We start from the raw sequence: 22,783 nt of genomic DNA on the forward strand, positions 1-22,783 counted from the left end.
GAAATTTTTAAAAATGGGGCCAAGATAATCCAGCACAGAGAACATGCTCACTGATGTCACTTTTCCTTTAAGTTTGTGTACTCACGGGAACACCAGCGCTCAGCCCCAGTCCCACAGAATCCTGTCCCACTTAACATCAAAACGACGGGTCCTCCTGGGATTTTTGAAGAATGTTCTATGGCTGATGCCATACCATCCACACAAAACCAGGAATCACCCCAAACACAAAAGCCCAAAGCCAACCCAAATCACTGAATCCAATCTTCTCAGCTCCCAGCCACAGTGACCGTGCGGGAACAAGGGCCCAGTGGGCATGGACTTTGATGGCTGAAAAGGAGCTAGCTACACACGTGGATCTTTGCAAATGCTCCTGAGTTTTAAGTTCAGGCAATGTTGGAAGTGGTGAGTTTAAGGTCTCTGCATTAGATTTCAGTCCACTCCTCATTGAAGGGGCTTTGCTCAAGGTCAGGCTTCCAGAAGAGACTGGAGCTGCAGTCCTGGTCCGTGTTCTCGGTGCAAGATTTGTGACCTACAAGGCTGCCAGAGACCCAGGGGAGTCCCCATTCTAAGCAAAACTCAGGTGCACCTACACCTCCAAAGATGTGTGCTGTTAGTGTCAGGGCCTCTGGGGGGCGATGGCAAGCAACCCAACACCAGGAGTTAATGCATCACCTTCCCCTAAAGGGCTACTTTCCCACAGTGTATGTGTATGTGCTCAGCTGTGTCTGACTCTTTGTGACCCCATGGACTGTAGCCTGCCAGGCTCCTCTGTCCATGGGGTTCTCCAGGCAATAATAGTGGAGTGGGTTGCCATTCCTTTCTCCAGGGGATCTTCCCAACTCAGGGCCTGAACCCTCACCTCTTACGTCTTCTGCATCGGCAGGCGGATTCTTTACCACTAGCGCCACCGCAAAGATGACAACAAAAGTGATGCCGACGACCCCTGGCGGCAGCAAACGCTGGGTGAGCGCTCAGTCTGAGTGACAACTGAGCCAAGTGGTTTCACCTTAGCAACCCCAAGAAGTGTGTGCCACATGACCCCACCTATGGTTGACGACACAGCTTCAGAGAAGATAAGTGACTTGTCCACAGTCACACAGCTTGGTGAGGAATTCAGTCACATCTCAAACCCAGGTCAGACTGAAGTCAAAGAATTGCTCTCAAGTTTCTAGTTCTATACCCTTGGAGCTTCCCTGGTGGCTCAAAGGTAAAGAATCTGCCTGCAGTTCAGGAGACACGGGCTTGATCCCTGGGTAGGAAAGATACCCTGGAGGAGGAAATGGCAACCCATTCTAGTATTCTTGCCTGGAGAATTCCATAGCTAGAGGAGCCTGGTGCACTACAGCCCACAGGGTCACAGAGTCAGACACGACTGAGCAACTAAAAACAGCAAAACCCCTTGGATGAGCTACCTGGGTACCCCCTTCTCATCAATAAGTGGGAGGGGGCAACAGCATCAGTTATCTGGGTGTTCTTCCAGGGCTCCACGTGCCAACATACGTGACAGCGCTTAGAATGGCGTCATGCACACAAGCAGCCAAGTGTGTTAGCTCTTCTGGTGCCAGCGTAACGATAAAGATCAGTAGCTGCTAATACTCTAACCACACCTCAAAGGAACGAGCCAGCCCTGTTTCCTCTAAGCACAACCTTCCACCAAGGCTGCTGCCCATCGTGGGCCGGGACCCTTGTCCCACCCAGGTCAACAGTCATCCTCAGAGCAGCTCGACCCCAGCGTCCAGTTAATACCTGCATCGTCAGCATGGTTATCCGAGGCCAGCGGCTCATCCAGGGAGGCCTGGTCTGTCCCTGTGGCCAAAGGGCTTCCCGGCGGGGCTTCCTCTGAAGTCAGCGGCTCCTGCCGGGGTGTGGAGGGTTCGCTCTGTGCAGCGCGGGGCTCTCCGTCGGGACTGCATGCTTTGTTCTCAGCATCTGCAAGAATGTCAGCTATCAGCCGAGTCTGACTCCCTTCCTACTGGCTCTCATTCACACAAGGTGACTTCCTGGAAGAACGCCATCCTGGGCTGGAGTCGTACCCTGCATTGCTCCCACACACCTTGGGAATTCTTCTCCAACTCCACTGTCTTCCTAGGGCAGCACCAAGCGTCACAGCACACCTGCCCCAGCCTCTGCCTGCACCACTTCCAACCCACATCTGAGCCTCTGTGGTGCCCCTGTCCCACCAGCCAAGGCCACCCAGACAGGGGATGACAAGCGCCGATTTGTGCATCCCCAAGGTGCTAGGTTGTTACCATCGTGGCTATAAATAACCTTCCACTTCAGCACCCCCTTCCTACCATTTGGTCCCCAACACACAAATGCTTCTCATTTGTCAGATCTGACATTGTGCCAACCCCGGAAATCTGGAGGTTAACAAGACAATCCTTACCCACCTCCCACAGGAGGCTTAAACTCTGGGCGGCCACACATGGCATCACCAGCCCAGGAACAGGGCACAGCCCAGGGCTAAGCAGGAATCAGGGAGTCCTTGGTCGAGACAGTGGCCATCCCAGGACGGAGGATACCAAACTCCTAGCAGGACACCTCAAGAAGGATCAGCACCGCCCCTTGCTTGGGGCTCAGTGGCTGGAGCCTTTGAGGGTCTGGCCCTTGCCTGGTTGATTGCCCCCATGGGGTCCTACCAGCGTTGAGGGGCTTGATGCTCTGGAGCATGATGACTGACTGGTCCAGGTACAAGAACCACACAGCGCAGGTCCAGGCTGGAGGCTCAGCCAGTCAATCATGGTCAGCTCTGAGATCAGCTCCTGGCACCCACACAGCCCCCTGCACAACCTAATCCCCACAGCCAGTTCATCCAGGCCACCATGGGGCAGGGTGTCAGTGTAACCTGTGCACATCCAGAGGGCTGGCCTGCTCAGCACAGTGCGGGGGGCAGGGGGGCAGCCTGGCTTGGAGAACACGGAGGCGGGTGGAGAGGGAGGAGAGATTGATTTCAGAACCAGGGGTCCGCTGCCCACGTCAGTCCTGATTCTTACCTGCTGTCAGGTGGCAGTGCCCCTTCCATTCCCCGAGGTGTCCCGGTATGAGAAAAAGCATAAGGTTTCCCTCTCCACCCATCCACTCCCTGCCCCCAGTTCCTGTGCCCAGGCAGCAAATGGCTCCAGCCCCCAGCTTCCACTTCCGTAGAATGGGGCTAACAACTCCTTGCTTCAGAGAAGTCAGTGCAAGGATTCAGTGAAGTACTGTCTATAAAACGTCTGACATAAAGCAGACCCCATGCATGTGCTTTCGTTACCCTCACTGCTGTTGCTGAAGGGGACGAGGGAGAGGGTGACGAGGGCGATGGTCTGGCCACTTGGCCTGGGCCCCTCTGCCCATGTGGCATCAACAGGCTCCCTGAACAGATCCCTCCCCAACCCAGGACCCAGGCCAGGACCGTGACAAGACCCTAGAGGGACATACGCTTGTCATCACTGTTGTTCATCTTCCCTCTGCGGAATGTCCCCTCAGGGGAGGTGGGTGGAGAGGGCAGAAAAGACAGAAGTCTGAAGATCTGGGGCCCATAAGATGCCATCTGCGCAGCCACGTCACCCAGTTGGGGGCAGGGTCTAGACCAGGTATTGGCGACCTTTCCCCAGAAAAGAGAAGTGGCCAGTATTTGTATTTTAGACTTTCTGGGCCACAGGCCGCAAGATCCCTGCTCCATACTCCTTTTTTATTTTTACAAAAATCCTTTAAGTTTAAAATCATTTTAAGCTCAAGGGGCTTTACAAAAACAGATCCTCAGCCAGATCTGAGCAGCAGTCAACCAACCCCACTCCAGGAAAATACCAAGACACAAGCCAAGAGAACCTGCCCAGTGGACACAATTAGAGGTCACCAAGCTCAGAACTCTAGCATCTTGGACCCTCTCTCCTGACGAGTGTACACACACCTGAGGCACAGCTGTGACAGTCCCTGCTACCAGCTTACTTGTCCATTGGTTACAGGTGACAGCCAGCACTGACTGAGGCTTTGCAGGGCTGTAGGCACTCCGCTGGCACCATCTCACCTGAGCGTCATAGCCCCCCACCCCTTTAGGTCCTTTATAGATGGGGACCCCAAGTTTTAGAAGTGGTGGCTCATTTGCTGCTGGTGATGATCCCTGCTAATAATAAAGGCATCTCCATCCTCCTCATCAATAAAATGGTCAGAACGCTGAACCTGAAAGAGACCCAAAGGTCCCCACCCTCCACAGGGCTCAAGAAATGCTGCACCCCAACACACAGTTCTGGGGCTCCTCCACCTGCTTCTGTGGCTTAGCAGGCTTGCACGACTCTTTTGGGCTGTGCTCAGAGCTCCGGCTCATAATCATGTTCAATGAAAAGTTACAGTTCTCAAAATAGCCCGGGTGGCAGGGTCGTTGCTAAGCAACGCTGGGGGGTGGGGAAGCTGTGGGCAGCTGGTCCCCTGCTCCCCTCACTGTACGTCGGTGCCCTGTCCCCGCCAGGCCCTTCCAAGGGCGGCAGAGGGGAGCACGAGCCGGGGTCACGCAAAGAGCAACCACGGAGAGAGGGGACATGCCACAAACATGCAACACGCACCGGGCAAGCACACGCATGCATGCACACACACACACAGACACTGCGCCCCGGCATTCCTGCCAGACTTGACACTGGCAACTGCCCCAAGAGAAGGACCTCGCAGCCTCTCGGCTCACCTGAACACAGCACAGGGGCAACTATCACCTCCTTCTCAGACCACTGATCCAGAATGAAACTCCTTAAGTCATTTAAGACAAAGCCAAGAGGACACACACTGGAGGATCGGGGAATGCCACTCAGAAGCACACAGAGCAACTGGACAGAGAAGCGGGGGTACCCCTGTCCTTACTCAATGTGCTTGGACCGGGGAACCCCATGTGGGGCTGGGATGCCAGCCAGCCCTTGCCCGACACAGACATGTCACCAGCCAAAGCAGTGAAGACAGAGTGAGGGAAAGGTCAGCTCCTCACCCCAGGTGGACCCGGTCCCATCTCACGAGTCTCCTAGCAATGCCACCAGGGTCCTTCCTGGATCCGGCAGATTCTTAGAGCTTCAGGAACCAAGGTGAGCTCAGAGGGGTTCACACAAAGCACGTGTTCACAGTATTACAAAATAACACACCACCCCTCTCACCAGGAGCGGGGAGGGCAAACCCACTCGCTGGACATAGGCTTGTCTCGGGGACGCACAGGCACCCCTGCAGGCCCGTCCATGGCCAGCTCATGCTGCCATGATCCTGATTGCCTTGTGGGCAAACTCTGGAGCTGGGGGCATGTCCATGGGAGTGCACACCTGTGCAGCGTAGAGGACCTTCCTGGGTTTGCCTGGCCAAGGGGATCCCAGCGCGAGTTCCTGGGGCTGTGAAGGACTCCAGGCCACTCTGGGCCCCTGGGTGACTATCACAGGCTCACTTGGCCTCCCAGGTGCCGCCCAGTGTGAAGTCCAGGCTGGGGTGGGGTGGCTGGCCACAGTGGGGTACTTCTGGCAACAAAGCTCCGGGCTACTACCAGCCCAGTGGGGCGGGTGGGGAGGCTGGGGCAAGGGAAGGCCATCTCTGAATTGTGTGGGAGGTGGATGGTTCAACTCGCGAGGCCACAGATTCTTATCAGCCCAGCAGGAACCGCGCTGTCCCAACTGCAGGACAAATTAGGGACAGACCAGGCCTGACCAAGAGCTGGACCTCACCTGCAGTGGGTACAGGCATTTTCTGAACAAGCACAGGACTGAAACAATCGGCCCAACAGGCATTTATCCCCGGAGGCTGCAGCCAAACATTCTCAGGTCGCCTCTCATCACTGTATGCTCAGTACACAGTCAGCGCAGAGTTTAAGGGGTACGAGTGGGCACTGAGCCCACATCCCTGCCCCCTCTCCCTGACCCAGGTCCCTTCCTGGGACAACCCCTGCTGCCCGACTTCTCACACACACCCCCCAACCAGTGACATGCCCCCAACCAGCAATGCCCCCTGCAACACCCCAGCAGGCTCACCCCAGACTCTGCCCACTCACCCTGTGGCTTCCTGGGACCCCCATGGCCCCGAAGGAGCCTGTCACCCAGCCGCTTCCTGGGGAGTCTTGTTCTCTTGGCTCTGTCCACATTGGAGGATGCCAGACTCTCTCCCTTTCCCCATTCCTGACCTCCCCGCTTCCCCACCCACCTTTTCTCAGCAGCTCCTTCTTGAGGTGCCTGCTCCCTTCCCCCGTGGGGTTCTGCACGGGCTGCTCCATGGGGCTGGAAGACGCTACCTGATTCCCTATCGCTCTCCGTGTCTCGCCCTTGGGGGCACCAACATTAGAGCCAGCTGCGGAGGTTTATAAAGCAGGACGCCTAAGCCCCGCCCCCAGCGCCTTGGACAGCAGGGCTCCCAGGTGACCCTAATTGTAGCAAGTTCGAGAAGCAGCCTGTTGACTCCTGCCACCTTTGGCCCCTCCAGCATCAGCCCTGCTCACGTCTTCCATGAGCTCCGTGGCTCTCCTTCACCACACTCAGCCCAGCTGTGACTGTATGCTGATTTGTGGGATTACCCAATCTTTGTTCCCCGCCAGACTGTCGGGCTCTCTGGTAGCTCGAACAGTAAAGCATCCACCTGCTAATGCAGATAGACCTGGGTTCGATCCCTGGGTGGGGAAGATCCCCAGGAGGAGAACACGGAAACCCACTCCAGTATTCTTGCTTGGAGAATCCCATGGACAGAGGAGACTTGCGGGCTACAGTCCATGGGGTCACAAAGAGTCGGACACGACTGTGCAACTGAACGACAACAATAAAATTAAAACAGTCCAGATTCCCATCTCAGCGATGACATTCTCCTAAATCTGAGACACAGACTAACCGTTTAACATCTGAAAGTCCCAGGACTTGATACCAATGCCGCGCCCCCCCCTCCGCCTTTTTTCTTGTACCAGGCAAAGTTGGATTTTTAGCACTAATTTCCCATGTAGTTTTCCCTGAAAACAGTATCATCAAACTACTCTTCTTCTTAAATCCAAAAAACAGAGAGGATATGAGGGCCCTGCCTGAAGCAGACCATCTTGTAAATCTGGATTCACTGGCTCCATGGGCTCCCTTCCTATCTCCTGATGCCTGGGCCAAATTACCAAGATACTAGGAATATCTTAGTGTCTTATCTTGATATATATCTTAATATCTTACGGAGATAGGAATTCCATTTAGTCATGTGTCCTTGGGGAACTAGCTCCGTGAGGCTGAATTCTTTCAATCAAGGGGGCAAGAACTTGGTTCACCTCCAGAGACACTGGTAAGCAGCAGTGAGGTTTTCTGAGACACATCCTCCGCCCCCCATTCCCCACCCCCACCCCCACCCCCGCCTCGCCGCTTTCCTACTCTTGCCAAGCTTCAGGGAACTAGAAAGCAAGAGGCTTAAGGTCAGAATCCAAGTCCTATGCCTCACACTATCACCAAGGGAGGAAGATGGGGGAACTCAAGCATTCTGTAAATTAGCTGTGATGGTGATAAAACCCGGTGTTTCTCAAAGACGCAAACGCAGGCAACCACGCAGATGCCACGCTGAGCACTGTCTCTGCACCAGAGACTGCACAGCTTGGGGCCCTGCCTGCAGCTGCATGGCCCAGGGCAGCCACTTCCCGGGCACTCCCATTCCTCATCTGGAGACAGGGCTAACACCACACCCAGTCCCGAGGATGCTGCGAGGACCAAAGGATGCAGGTGGACCCAGCACAGCCCTGGGCATACAGTCGACACTTAAGAAATGGCAGCTGCAGTCCTAGGTGGTCGTGCGGAACGAAGACTCAACAAATCAAGGATTAAACTACGAACATGAGGAAACAAGAGTCACCGCCAGAACTCCAGAGGAATCGGGACAAACCCCTAACTCCATCCAGACCTGGCTGGGGTGGGAAGCAATCCTTTGTTCCCCAGGGCAAGTGGGTGCGCTCAGCTCGAGCCCCAGGAGTGGCTGACTCTTACACTCACAGAGGGGTCCTCAGAGGCAAGGGCTGAGCCATGGGTCCTGACTCGGAAAACTTCTCTAACCATGGAGGCCTCAGTCCAGTGCAGCCGCCACATCCGGACAGTGGACCCCTGGGACACTCCACCCTGAGAGATTTGCTGGGCCCCCAGGAGACCCCCAGCTGTGTTCCCAGGCCCAGCCCTGCCCAGCCCCACTTACCTTGCTCCATCATCTCCAGCAGCCCCTTCTTGATGAGGTCCTCCCGGCCCTGCCTGCCGGCCATCTTCTTCTCCAAGGCTGCACGTGACACAGACATCAGGTGAGTCCCAGGCTGAGCATCTCAGGCCCCACCCTGAGCCCCGGCCAAGGCCACCTCCAGTTCAGGAAGAGAGCGGCAAAGCAGCAGGTGACCGTGGGTCAGGGGGCTACCAGGCGGGGGTGCGGTCAGGAACCCACGCTCCCTTGCCAAGCAGTGTGCTGATCATGTACGGGAAAGCCGGGCCTTGGGGAGGTGAAGAGTTCTGTTTAAGGCAGTGGTTTCCTGGCTCACCTGAGAAGTGATGCCCCAAACACCGCCCTCCTCTAAGCTCTCACTGGCCATTCCTCGGCCGTATTTGCCTTCACTTGCCAACCCGGGGCCCTGTTCCCTCTCTGCCCTCGATGCTCTGGGGTGCATGTCTGTGATTCTGTACATCCTGGCTGCCCTTTTGTCTGTTCACAGATCAGCCTTCTGCACAACTGCCCCTCTGGAGGCTCCTCCGATGAATCCCAGGTTCACCTTTTCAAAGACTGTGCCAGTCAAATAGGAAGGAGGCGGGCTGGTCCCTATTCCCCTCCACTGATTCTAATGTGCAGAAGGACCCTTGTCAATTTCTTCTTCAGAATAGCCCTTTGGCCCTCCTCCCAGAGCAAAGCACTCCAACTTGCCCCCTCCCCTCCCTCTCCCCTCCCAGGGGTCAAGCTCACTTGCTTGATGAACTCCTTTTCCCCCTAACTGTCCAGAAACCAATTTGCCTATAGTAGAATGCAATTCCCAAATACAAACCCACATCATTCCCCAAGACCCTCTCTTTAAAAGATGCAAAGTGCCAGCTATGAGCCTGGGTCACAAGGGGCCCTGAGTCCCCCTCAAGTGTGAGTGCTCTGCCTGATATAGGTTACAGTGGGGAATGGAACTGCCATCCAACCAGTGAAGCTTCAAGTCTAGTGGTCGATGACAAACAGATGATGACAAGGAGTCACTGAATTTATTCAAAAATATTTACTGAGCACCTACTCTGTGGAGGCATGGGGGAGCGAGAGAGGCATGAGCTCTGCCTGTGGGCCAGCACTCTGGCACAGAGGACTCACAGCTATTACAAGCAGGCCAGTGGCATCAACCAGAACCAGACAGCCCAGGACAGGGCATCCAGGGAACCCCGGTGGCCTCCCTGAGGGCACTGACTCAGGGATGACTAGGAAAACCCCAAATGTATCAGTGAAGAGACATTTGGGGCAAAGGGAACTTAATTTCCAAGCCAATTTCCAGGTGCCAGAAGTGTGGATAAAACGGAGTAATTGGGTTGCCATTTCCTTCTCCAGGGGCTCTTCCTGACCTAGGGATGGAACCCAGGTCTCCTGCACTGAGGTAGATTCTTTATGGTCTGAGCCATCAGGGAAGCCCCATGGAACTCTGGCTTAGGGAGGGACAAGCAAAGAGGCTGCTGTCTAGCCCCAAAACAGGGGCAAGCAGAACCAGAGTTGGGTCTCTGAACTGAGGGACCTTGTGGTCCGACCAGCACTGGGAGGTGCTCACGGGAGGCCGACCTGGGTGCGGGACATCACGTGTACTGGCTTGTGAGTCCTCCCGATGTAAGAGGCAGAGTAAGGGGCAGTATCCATATCTCAGGGACACTCATCCCCAGCAGGTACAGGCTGCAATGCCACTTCCAGACTTCAGGCTTTGACAGCCACCTTCATGGTGTTGCCCAATCCCCACTCTGGCCAAACTACTGTCTGCTTTGTTTTTTCCCTTAAAATCATCTTTATTTTTACTTCATCTCATCCTGGCCAAGGATGCCTGTGAAATCAGGGATTTGATACGCTGAAGTAAATAACATCCCACACTTTGGGGGGGAAGGATGGCTTAGAATAAATAAATGAGAGGCAGCACTGTCTGCAGAATTCCAAATGCTCGATAAAGGACCCAGCGCTGGGGACGCCGGCCTGAAGCTGGGGGTGCTGCAGGTGTTCACCTGGAGACCCTCGGTCCCCCAGTAGGGTCCCCACAGTGCTCCAATAAGCTCACAGGTCACCTCCCACCGCCCAGTGCCAAGTGAACCAGGAGCACAAGAGCACACTGCTCGCCCTCCAATCCCACAGCTCAGAGAGCACCAGGGGCTCTCCGAGGTCAGAGATCACCCTATTCCGGCCCCCTGAGCCTTTCACTGATGCCCAACCTGGTGCATCTGCACGGCTGTTCCCACAGCTGTGATGCTCTTCCTTGCTTTTCTCCAGGGGCCAATTACACCTCGCTTCAGTGTCACCCCCTCACCTGGGTCTTCCCAGGCCACCCATCCCAAGGCCATGCCCACCCCACCCACCTGCTCCCCAGCGCCTGCGCCAAGATCCTGCCTGTCACGCGCTCGTTCCCTTGCTTGTCTGTCCGTCTCCCGACTCCCCCTTGGAGGAAAGCTTCAAGCAGGCAGGGTCTAGTCCCCCTCTCTAGCTCTCTGGCATACGGAGCTGCATCAGATTCATCGAATATCAGTGTTCTGCTTTCATTCTTGACGAGGAGAGCTTGTCAATCAAATTCTTGGGCAGTTAAAACCTTGTGAAACGCGTACAAAGTGTGAATGGGGGACTCGTGCTGCTATTAGGAGCCCCCCGCTCCTCACAAGTGGCGTTGCCTCTGCCGTGCTCTGAGCGCTGGAGTCTGCGCCACTTCAAAGCTGGGACCCCCAGGGACCACCAGAGGCAGCAGCCGGAGAAGGGCACTTCTCAGGCAGATCCCTGGGGCCCAGGACTAATTCCACGCCAGCGCCTCCCTCACTAATTGTTTCCAGCCGCAGCTAACAGGGCCTGTGGGAGCTGAGAGTCTCTCTCTCTCTCCCCGGGGTTTGCTTCTCAGGGCACCGACCTCCCCTTCACCCAGGGTACCGTGGCACCCAGGAGCCAGACCTGAGCCTGGCTGCCCCACGACCCACCACTGCTCGGCCCTGGAGGCGGCTGCCCATCTCATCCCACTTCCCGTCCTGATATGGCAGGAGTGCGGGCAATGGGGTGGTTCTGAGCATTTAGCTGGTTAGAAACGTGCTGTGTGACTTTCACCCTGATAGTTAGTTGCGTCATTGTCACCAAATCCACCCCCTGGGTCTGGCTCACGGCAGGGGCAGAGGTACAACCTCTTGTTACCCAACTTCCCACAGAGCTGAAGGTGACTGAGGGGTCCTTCTAGAGCCTTCAGTGGGTGGGATGCCCAGCTATGAAGTCTCTTCAGGAAGAGCTTAGGAGCTGGCGAGTGGCAGGCCGTCTTCTGTAGGAGCCTTGAGGCATCACAGCTAAACTGATGGCCTTCACCATCTGAATCACTGGGGAGACTTTTGGGGTCGGTGGTTGTCTCCAGGCCCCGGGTTATCAAAGTGAGTTTCCAGGTGCAGAAGGGAGAGTGTCTCGTACTCAGGTGCGGTCAGTCAGGAGAGATGGTTACCAGCTGGTCTCGCCCCAGACTGGCCCTGCACCGACCCCGAGTCTGCATTCGTAACCAGGTCAAGGGGGTCATGTGTGCCCCTTGGCGTCCGGGCAGTGCATGGGCTACAGGTGTGCCTGCTGCTGATGCCACGCCCCCAGCTAGGGACCTGGAGGGACCAGAGGAGGAAGGGACCTGCAGGAGGCTGAACACCTCCTGTCATAGGGTCCACAGAGCACAACCCACCCCTCCCAACATCTGCCAAAGAAAGCGAGCTGACAGTGACATCGGGCCTCCACCCCCACCCCACCCACCCCCCAACCTCTCTCCCACACCCACACTCACCTGACGTGGTCTGCTTCAGTTTTTCGTTTTTCTTTTTCCTCCATTTCCAGGGTTTGAAGATTCTGCCCAGGGTGGCCAGCTTGCTATTCCTCCTCACGGGGGGAGTTCGAATCCCTGAGACCAGATATTCGGAGCGCACTGGGGGGTTTTGGTCCATCTCATCTGGAAGGAGAAAGCCCAGAGAGGGGCCAGTGGTGACCAAGCTCACACGACACCGTGGGGGACCTGAGGTGACCCCCCCTTCCCCTGGGGACCACGGTGATCCTCCAAAGCCTGGAGCTCAAGAGGGTGGTCCAGGCGAGGGGCACACTCTCATCTTCCATCGTGTGCCAGCCCATGTTCGAGTGCACGCCCAGCAGGTCTATTCACCTCTTGCTTCCTGTGAGGAGGAGCTGGGAGCCTGAGTTTTTCCAGAACCAAGAAACCCCAGAGAGACCTGGAGATGCAAGAAGAGCCAGGCTGGAATGAGCAAGTGCCAGGCCAGAGGATACCACCAGCAGTCAGAGGGCCCAGGGCCTGGGGCGGGCTGGTCATCACCAGACCCAGCCTGATGCCCCATGTGACCAGTCCCCGAGCCAGCAGCCTCCAGAGAAACCCCCAAGGTTTGGCTTCCCAAGGGCTTTTCTCATCAGCAGCCCAAGCCACTCAGCCCCCTGAGCCTGTGTCCACATCTGGAAAACAATGGCCATCCCCCATACCTAGGGTGGAGAGGAAGCTTCTGTGTGACTATAGGGTGGCCAAGAAGTCTGGAGTCATACAGAACCACACGAAATACAGTTTATTGACAGCATGTTACAATCCATGTAAAGTACTATTATTTATGTTTCAAAACTGCAGACACTCTGATTAACATGGCACACCAGCATGGGGGACTTCCGGCAGAAATTTTCAGGTAATAATTTATATTATATAAGCAATATAATAATTCTTATGGAGTGAAAGTCATTGCTTGTTCAGGGCTGGGTGCTATGGTATTTTATTCCCATAGTAAAACTATGAAGTGGAGACTTATTACATCCATTTTACAGATGGGCACATTGAGGCTGTCAGAGCAACAGAATTCTGGTCTCAGGCAGTCTGACTCCAGAAACCTCTCTCATATCGCTAAGCTGCTTTTAGAGTGATGATACAAATTTATCGCCCAGAGCAGGAACCAAATGAAGGATGGATGGAACACAATAAGAGACATAAACCAAGATGGTCCCAGCCAACCACTCTCTCTAGCTGTCCCCACACCCTCCCCGACCCCACCGCCAAGGTGGATGTGGAATTTTAGTTCCCTGACCAGGGATAGAACCCGTGCCCCCTGCAGTGAAAGTGCAGAGTCTTAACCACTGGACCACCAGGGAAGTCCCTCTCCAGCTGTTATTAATTGAACGTTAAATATATACCAGGGACTGGCTCCACAAAGCAATCCTGTGTGGACAGACAGTCCAGGGGTGTCTTGTTCAAGAACTTCTGCCCGCAGACCCAGCAAACCAGCCAGGCTCCTAAGCCAATGCCATCCTCCTTGTGTCCACCTCTTGCGTTCACCTAAGGCCCCAGAGCCGAACATCCAGGAGGGGCCCAGGACTTCTGGGTCAGGGAGTAAGTGAGTCAGGGCAGTCCAAGGACTGGTCACGGATCCCCAGCTCCACACTCCAGGCATGCAGGTTGCAGACAGTCCTTCTCTCCCCAGAGGAGGTTTATTCCATGTTACATCCTCTCCCTTCCTTCCTCCGCCCACGGACGCCAGATGGGAGCAGAACGGCCAGAACCACGTGGCCCCAGGAAAGCTGACTGTCCTGAAGGCATTATTGGCACAAAGGGGTAAGAATTGGCCAGGTCTCCCCAAGCTTCTGGGCTGGTTTGAAGATAAAGACAAAGATCCCCAGAGATGTACATGGGGATGGGGAAGAATTGCCATCACCTTGTTTATATTAATGCCTCATCTCACTCCACAAAGGATGTGTGGCCATTACATAAACACATGCCCAATAAGATACAATGAGTGTCTGAGGAAATCCGAAGGAAAAGAAGGATGGACAGGGCCACTGCATCAAGGGTTAGACGCCATGTGTCGCTCAGAGCTTCCTAGCAGCCAAAGCAAAAAGGAGTAGCCCAGAGAATAAACCACAAATCAGACCCCAGACCTGCACCTGAATAGCTGGACTTCAACCCAGGCCACCAGCATCTCCATCCCGGAAGCCCGCTTGCTAAGTCACTTCAGTTGTGGTTGATTCTTTATGACCCATGGACTACAGTCCACCAGGCTTCTCTCTGTCCATCAGATTTCCCAGGCAAGAATACTGGAGTGAGTTGACATTTCCTTCACCAGGAGATCTTCCCAGGACAAGGATCGAACCCATGTCTCCTGCATAGGCAGGTGGATTTCAACTGCTAAGAAACGCACAGTGCAGTGGTGATTTGGTAAGTTTGCAAAGGAGATGAGAGCCTTGAAGATGAGGAGCACACTGGCTGCCACTGGAAGCTGACAACAAGCAGTTGAAAAGATCATTGAAGCTGATCCTCTTCCAACTACACAAGAAGTTGCCGAAGAATGCAACGTCAACCATTCTAACAGAGGCCCGTACAAGTCTTCAAATTGGTGTTCTCTGTGAACCCCGACAGTGAAACTCTGCCCATATCACTTTCCTGCTTACGCCCCGTGACCTCATTCTCATTTAGGACAAAACTACCAAGCCTGAAAAGGGCTCTGAGGTCTGCTCCTGACCATGCCCACCTCACTCCTGCCCACTGGCCCCCCTGTCCCATTTCATCATCAGCATCCTGTGCATGAGTGTCTATGGCACTTATAGAAACAAGAATGTCACAGGTGTTAGGATGCAGGTGCCAGAACCAGGTATTGGGGCTCACTCACTCAGCGCTGTCACTCACCCTCTGGGGCTGAGGGGCTCACGCCACCCTCCCTCCCCTCTGCATCCTCACCTTTGCCATGGCCTTGCTGGGGGAACAGGGAACAGGGGACTTCCCAAGTCCTCGTCTGCTTTGCTTGAATGCATGAGAGGCAGGCAGGACAGTGCAGCCCCTTCCTCATCACCCGCTCCCCTCTCCCTCTGCCATCACCACCATCACTATTTTAATCCACGGTCTCCTTGCTCTCCCACCTCACCTCTGCCCCCTAGTGGCTGGAGCAGGTACTGTGGTTCCCACCTCACTGACACACCTGGGTCCTCACAGTACAGTCTGGGACACAGGCAGCCTGTGGCCACTGAGCAGACTTCACTCCACTCTCCTCTTGAGAGAACTCACTCATTCATTTATTCAACAAAAACCTACTGACACCAGGCACGTGTTGGGAACTGCACCAGGAGGAGGAGGTACAGAGGTGAACAGAAAGGATCCCTCCCTTCGTGGGGCTTCTACCACCTGCAAGATGGACAACAGGTGTGGCTAGTAAGACACCAGGCCTGTTCACCACCTTGTTCCCTGCTGCCTTCCTCTCCTGATTTTTCCCCATCACATTTATCACCTGGTGTGTGGGCTTTCCTGATGACTCAGCTGGTAAAGAATCCTGCAATGCAGGAGATAAAGGAGGCGCGCGGGTTCGATCCCTGGGTTGGGACTATCCGCTGGGGAGGGCATGGACACCCATTCCAGTATCTTTGACTGTAGAATTCCATGGACAGAGGAGTCTGGCAGGCTACAATCCATGGGGTTGCGAAGGGTCGACTGCGTGCAAAGACATGATGAGTAAGCACACACGCACATGCGTGTGTATGTGCCTGCATGCACACAGACACACACACCCCTGCACAATCACTTGTTTGCCTGCTGCTCACAGTCACCTCCCTAATTGGAAGGCAGGGTCTGCTTTGACATCTGGTTTTCAGCCAAACCCCTGGTGTCCAGAACACATGAGGCAAGAGCCCACGTGCTGAAGGCAATCTTTCCAGACACGAGGATGGATTGACAGAACCCAGCACCTTCTCAGGGAGCTGGGGGAACGTGGGGGGGACTGTAAACAGCCGGCTATGAAAGGCTGCTCTGAGCGGGGCTATTGGAGCAAAAGCCTGGATGAGAGGGAGCCAGCAGGGCAAATGGGAGTGGAGCAGGGTAGAGGGTCCCAGGCAGAGGAGTGAGCTCAAGGGCTTAGAGGAAGAGCTCGGTGGGGGAGGGCTGTGGATGGGCTGGGGAGGCAGGCAGAGGCTTGAGCTGATTCAAAACCCAGCAAGAGCCTCTGGGGTTCTTCAGCTCAAACAACTGGATTTGTTCATTTATCAAATATCCAGTGTGTGTGACCAGGAAGACACCTTAGTCTGAGTGACTCCTTGCGGTGGTGGGGTAGGGGGAGACATCCTGCTGTCATGGGAGGAGTAAAGACTCCTGTGCTCTGGTGGGGACCCCCTCCAGAGGTCTGAAGGTTGTGCCTCCACCTCCCTCTCTCCCTGCCTGCCCCCAGGTGAGGGCTAGGCCAGGTGAGGGCTGTGACTTACAATCCAAGGTCAGAAACTTCAGAAGAGATGAGCAGTCAGTGAAAGAACCGCTTATAAGCCACCCGAGGGCATGAATCTGTCACTGATGGTGTGTCTGGAGGTCCAAGTGAGCAGAAGTGGGGTGGTCCTCCTGGGCACTGTGTGGCCCTCTCACACTGGCAGGTGGGAGTGAATGTGGCCAAGTGTGGATCTAGGAGAGGGTGTGTATATGCGTGAGACTTTATGGGCACCCGTACACGTGTGTCACACAGAGAAGAGAGGCTGGGGGGACTCCTCCCCAGCCCACTAATTTGCTCAGCATCCCTGGAGCTGCTGGGGAGCCTCCTTCCCGCATCAGAGAGGATTCCTGGAGGTGCGGACACACTAGTAGGCTCTGAATAGTGCAGTGACACTCAGTTCCAGGGGCACCTCTGCCACCTGCGAGGCATTAGCAGTTAATTAATGAAAACTGTTTTCCCACATCTGCTGAGGAAGCACAGCCTGCAGCAACAGGGCGGGGGCGGGGCTCACAGGCTCCCACGTGATGGATGGGGCAGGTGCCCTGCCCCGAGCTGAAGGGGCCGGCCCCAGCCCCTCCCTTCTCTGGTCCCTTGGACCAGCAGGCCACAACATTTTTGGCACCAGGGACCGGTTTCATGGAAGACAACTTTCCCAAGGACCAGTGCAGGGGTGCAGAGGACGGTTTCAGGATGATTCAGGCACATCACATTCACTGAGTTTGTTGAGCAGGAGGCAGAGCTCAGGCAGTAATGCGAGCAGTGGGGAGCAGCTGCAAATAAAGATGAAGCTTCTCTCATTCACCTGCCGCTCGCCTCCTGCTGTGAGGCCCACTTCCTAACAGGCCACAGAGCGCTAAGGGTCTGTGGCTCACAGGTTGGGCACAACTCCAATCTCCTCTCCCAGTTCCCTCTGAGGCTCACAGCAGGGGAGACACTTGTCCCCCAGGACCCAATGCCCATCAACCCCCATTGATAGATCCCACAAAGCTACAAGTCAGGCACTGCTAGAACAAGGCAGTGAAGGACACCAATTCCATGGCTAAGGAGCTTGTGGGCTAATTTCCATGTCTGTCTGTCTCAGGACCAGCTCCTTTATTCCTAATATTCCCTTCCATCCTAGCTCTGATCACAGTCAGATCTCATCTTGGGATGTGCTGTTTATTGCTATCATCTATCTTTCCCATCAGAACAAATATAAGCTTTACGAGAATAGGAGCTGTGGCCATCTTGTTCATCATGGGTCCCTGGCATCTTCACAGGCAACTGGCACCCAGGAGGCACTCAAATAAACACCTGCTTGATCTGTGAATCTGGGAAGCAGAGCTGCCAGGGCTGGAGCCCCCGTCCTCCTGACTCCAAAGTCCTCCTCTTAGTGACATCAGGCATTTCGGCTTCCTTGTCTTCTATCCACTGACCTGTCCCTGTCTCCTTCTACTTCACCAGGTCACCTTCCCCAAAACACACTGGGAGGGAAGCTCCCCTCACTGGTTACCAGGTGCCATGTGCTGAGCTACTGGCCTCCCAGGGAAAACAGGCCCCCTCTGTATCAGGCAGTACTGAAACACAACCTTTTGCTTGTTTCCTTCATTCACTCATGAATTCATTCATCAAGCATCCGCTGAGGCCTGCTGTGTGCCAGGGCTGCTCTGAGTTTGAGACAGAGCTGTAAACACAACTGACACACTGTTTCACTCGCATGAAGCTCACCTGCTTACGGACAAGGAAGAGAAGCAAGGAAACAGTGACTTCAGAATGTGATGTGAGCTATGAAAGAAGCAAACAAGACGTGGGGATGTGGCTCAACAGTGTGGCCTCTGTTTCTTCAGTGAGTCCTTCCCTTCCCCAAAGAATCTGCCTGGCAATATGTAGTGCCCATATTATGTACACAAAGCACTGTGCCAGGTGTGAGGTGAAATAAAGAGATGCTGGACACTCCGCTGCCCTGATGGACTCACTGACTATGGAGGAACTCAAGATGTGCTGAATCACCAGGGAGAACCAAGACGGAGAATTATGACTGCAGAGGAAGCATCTCTTCCTGGCTGGACTGGGAAAACTCTGAGAAGGCTACCAGGGGTGGTGGTGACATCGGAGTTGGGCCTTGGAGGTTAACAAGGAGTTGAATAAAAGGTGCACACCCATAAAAGCATGATCGTATGTGGTGTCTGGTGCATAACAAAGAATGCAGGGGAGTACGATTTGATACCTCCAATCTCTGAGGTTCAGATGTCCCATAAAATCTCCACATATAAAACTGAGATCCACACAGAGATTCCATCTGTCTATGGTGCCAACTCATGAGCAACACACACGCACAAATACACAGACACAAAATTATCATCATTATCATCACCACTGACTATCAATAATAGGAAAAGATAATCTCAAAGTAAGAAAATAATCTTTCTTGTTGCTATATCAGTAAATACATGGATAAATGAAAAAATAGCAAGTGTTGTCCTTAGTGTTTTTAATTTGCTGGCATGGGTCTGAGTACATGAATCTGAAAACCCTTAGGCTGGAGCTCTCCATTTCTGGATGGAGAGGATGGAGGGGTTCAGCCAAGAAGGGCCATGTGTTAGGCTGGAGCTCTCCATTTCTGGATGGAGAGGATGGAGGGGTTCAGCCAAGAAGGGCCAAGTGTGGCCACGATGGCGCCTTCAGGGCATGAGAATCACTTAGAGATCTGGTTCGAGACCAGCCGCATGGAACGGCTGCAGAGAACATCAGTGCGGGCAGCAGCTTCAGGGAACGAGGCTGAAGGCCAGGAGGCCTGCTGAGAGAGGCCAGGCAGGGCGAGGGCCGTGGGACAGCAGGGAAGAGGGGGGTGGTCCAGGGAGTCACTGCAGCAGAGTCTTCACCAGATCTTGCTGAGAAAACAAGGGGCCAGTCACACAGGCAGGAGGCTCAGGAAAACCAGGGTTTGCCCTGTCGTCACTGTCGTCAGCAGCAGCAGCATCTGTTGGGCACCTGCTGCTTGACAAGCTGTGTTTTGAACACCTGACATGGATCAGCTCATCCTGTTCCCACTGAGACCTGAGAAGGCAGGTCGCTATCTTCATCACTCACATTATAGTAAAGAAAATGGAAGCAGGGATGAGAAACAACTTTCTCAGGTCACGCAGCTAAACTGATAGAGTGGGCTTGGAAATCAGGACACCTGCTCTGAAAGCCCTCGTCCTAACCCCAATGTCAGACCACATGGACCAGATAACAGCGCTGTTACCTGGGATACGGGATGGAGAAGAAGCAGATCTGGAGCAGAGAGCATCATTAAAGCAATGTACATGAAAATCATGGCATTTAGGGTGTAAAGACCAATAACTTGTGTCCAGGCTGCAAGAGATGTGGCTTTATGGCTGCTGTCTATTAAGAAAGTGCTGGGTGCTTTCATAGACCCACCATCTGGATGGCTCTGAAGGTCCAAAGCCAAATTCACGAAATGGATTTGAAGTTGCCCCAGTATAGACCTATTCTTGGTTTGACCTTCTCCCATCCTCCTGGAAAGTTCTGGAGTATCGATCCAAGAGCAGGATATGTTAGGGAGGTACTGATAAACCTAAGAATAACTGGGCCACATGTGGACAGCTTCCAGGAAGCAGTGAGACCACATCCCCAGGGTCATGCTGCTCAAAATGCAGGAAGAAGCTGGTTGTTGAGTGGGGCAGGGGAGCAGGGATTAGGAAGAATGAATTTACTTAAAGCGGGAGGGTGGGTGGGAGGGGGAAGAATTCCTGAAGGCCTGTGGCTCAACTCTGCGGACATTTCTCTACAGTTCTGTAAGTGTATCCATCAGAACCTGTGAACAGTGACAGCCCCCTGCGAAGGAAAAACTGCCGCCTTCCAGCTGGGAGGGAACAGGGACCCCCACAGCAGGTGCTCAGCACAGCAGCGGGTGCAGGAGTAAATGAATGAAGAAGAGAATGAATGAATGAGAAATGGATCCTGGAATACAAAAACTGAAACGGAATCAGAATGCAGGTCAACGGTACTTAACAAAGACCTGAGCACCTCTGTGCCCCTTTACAGCGGCAGATAACTGCTATTCCTGAGCAACTTCCCGGCCGCATGCCGGCCCGTCATTTTCCCTGGCTGCCACCTAAGCAGACAGCACCTCCTTTCTCTCCCTCCCTCATTAGTCGAGGTGCTAAGGAACATACAGAGGAAACACAAGGCCCTGGCTGAGCTTAGAGTGAATAACCGGTCCCTGGAATACTGCGAATTAAACAAGTGCTTCATCATAGAAGAACATATCTTGGCATGCTCAAAGGAAGGCCATCAAACTCTTCTGGGTGTTCAATCCAAAGAAACAATCCCAGGAGGTGGGGACATCTTCTGCTCTATTTTACGTTTAGGAAGCAGAGGCTACGAGAGGCCCGTGTGGAAAGTCACACAGCTGGGAAGTAGTAAGTCTGGCACCAGATGCCAGGTTCTCTGACCCAAAGCTCCCCATCTGGGCATGACACTGTGTTGCCCAAAGCATCTCCCATGGAACCCTAGTAGTGGCAATGCTTTGTGAGGAAGACACTTGGGAAAACACTATCTACACCGAAAGTCTTGCCTGAAGAGCCCCACCACATATAATCATAGTAAAGGCTCTGACAAGTCCTGCAATAAACAGTCTCATTCAACCACTTGGCCAGCTTCTCCTAAACAGAATGACCGGCCAATCCCTATTTGCACTTGCTGCCCAGACAGTGACAACCACACAAACTATCAAATGGAGCTTGAGCAATAAACCTGAGATTAAGCCCCTTGAATGTATTCTGCCCTAATGACAATTTATTTAGGGAGTTTAAAAGTCTTTTCCTCAATATCTGTTTCCAAAGGTAACGGGACTCACTAAGGTCTTAGCAGAGGTATCTAAACTTCCCAAGTCTCTAAGCCTCTTCCAGCTATCTCAGACCCCCTGCACAGCAATGATGCTGAAATTAATTCTAGATAAATGGGCATCATTCACGTCTCTGACACCAGTAGAAAAATCAAGACCTTATTAAAGTGGCTTCTTTTTTTCCCTCATATGCATCGTGGAAAAAACAGCACATCTAGCTAGAAAGCCCATCTGTTTAGCATCAACTCCATAATTCTGCCAATGGTGGCGGGTGTCTGCCAGACATATGGCCAATTCTCCAAGTGAAATCAGCTCAGATCTGTAAATCAAGTGGGTCCAAAAAGGCTCCACAGAGCTTAGAACCAGGAGTTGAAACATGAAGAGGACAGGGTCACGCAAAGGAAAAGGTGGGATCTGGAAAATCAGCTTTGTTGTCATTGGGCTTAGAAGGATGCTGCATGTGAGCAAACACTCATAAAAATGATTCTTCAAGAAGCCCAGAGACTTTGCAAAGCCTAAAAGCTGGTTTTAGAGGCATCCTCTTAAAGATCCTATTTTACAGAGTGGAGACAAATGAGTGTTTCAGAGAGAAGACATAAACAGTGAAATAAGACATCAGGAGAGTTTAGCATCGCAGGATAAATTTAGACAAAAACATCACCCAACATCTTCAAAGCCCAAGTTCCAACTCTGACTTTCCAAACCTCAAATGCAAGATGAAATTCTTAAATAATGTCAGTCAATGCTTAAGGATATACAAATGTTAATTTTAAAATATGCATACTTGAGCATTTTTCACAGGAACTAAACAAGTTATAAATTCTGGGAAGATTCTGAACCAACAGATATCTATTTATATAGTGTGTCCCAAACCCAATTTTCCTTAGGTCAAGGATGAGCAAATATGCTCTGAAAAAGGCCAGATACTAAGTATCTTAGGCTCTGAGGGCCGGACAACCTGTCACGATGACTCAACTCTTCTGCTGTAGCATGAAAACATCAGTAGATGTTTGTAAATTAATAGGTGTGGCTATATTTAAATAAAACTTTATTTGCAAAAGCTGGTGACAGGAGGATTTGGTCCATGGGCTGTTGCTTGTCAACTGCTGCCTTAAATGGTCCCTTTGGAAATGTCTTCAGGGAAAAAGTACTACAGGACACTCCTGTAGTAAAATAGAAAGAGAGAAAAGGAACATTTTCTGATCTGAACCTTTACCTTCTCTCCAGCCCACTCCTAACCTCCAGGCTCCAGGCCAGCATCACTCTGCCCACCTAACTCTGCAGCCTCCTCCCTGGTTCCCAGGCATCCACCAATCCTGCTCCCCTAAGCAAACAGGGCATTGCATCACTTCCCTGCTTCATGTCATAGCAGCTTCTAGAATGAAGTACACAACCTCAGCTGTGATCCCAGAGTCCTCGCCTCTGCTTATCTCACACACGCCATGCCCCACTGTGCTCTACTTCTGTCTCATTCTGCTCCTCCCACCACAGGGCTGGCCAATCACTCTAACAGTAACATTTTCCCTGAAAAATTCCTATTCATTCCACATGGCCCCACTGCCTATCCTCACCTGTTAGGTCTCCTGTTATTTTT

The 22,783-nt window shown here is 53.3% G+C and overlaps 1 protein-coding gene and 1 non-coding gene across 6 annotated transcripts in view; both read right to left on the reverse strand.

The window, feature by feature from the left end:
- The window catches only part of PHACTR3 (phosphatase and actin regulator 3), a 205,446-nt gene that overhangs the window by 76,245 nt on the left and 106,418 nt on the right, over positions 1 to 22,783 (reverse strand). For 4 of the 5 annotated variants that reach the window (XM_060396950.1, XM_060396951.1, XM_004014426.6 and 1 more), the window contains exons 2-4: positions 11,924 to 12,085; positions 8,131 to 8,208; positions 1,747 to 1,929 (exon numbers count right to left, since the gene is read on the reverse strand). In XM_060396950.1, the coding sequence (XP_060252933.1) occupies positions 1,747 to 1,929; positions 8,131 to 8,208; positions 11,924 to 12,085 (423 nt within the window). Of the gene's footprint in view, positions 1 to 1,746; positions 1,930 to 6,138; positions 6,269 to 8,130; positions 8,209 to 11,923; positions 12,086 to 22,783 lie in introns of those variants that run through there. The other variant, XM_060396952.1, reaches the window with a different exon arrangement.
- On the reverse strand, positions 13,200 to 13,272 carry TRNAE-UUC (transfer RNA glutamic acid (anticodon UUC)). The gene has a single exon. It is a non-coding gene; the product is annotated as a tRNA-Glu (tRNA).

The sequence above is a fragment of the Ovis aries genome, chromosome 13 (genome assembly GCF_016772045.2).
Source record: "Ovis aries strain OAR_USU_Benz2616 breed Rambouillet chromosome 13, ARS-UI_Ramb_v3.0, whole genome shotgun sequence".
NCBI lineage: Eukaryota > Metazoa > Chordata > Mammalia > Artiodactyla > Bovidae > Ovis > Ovis aries.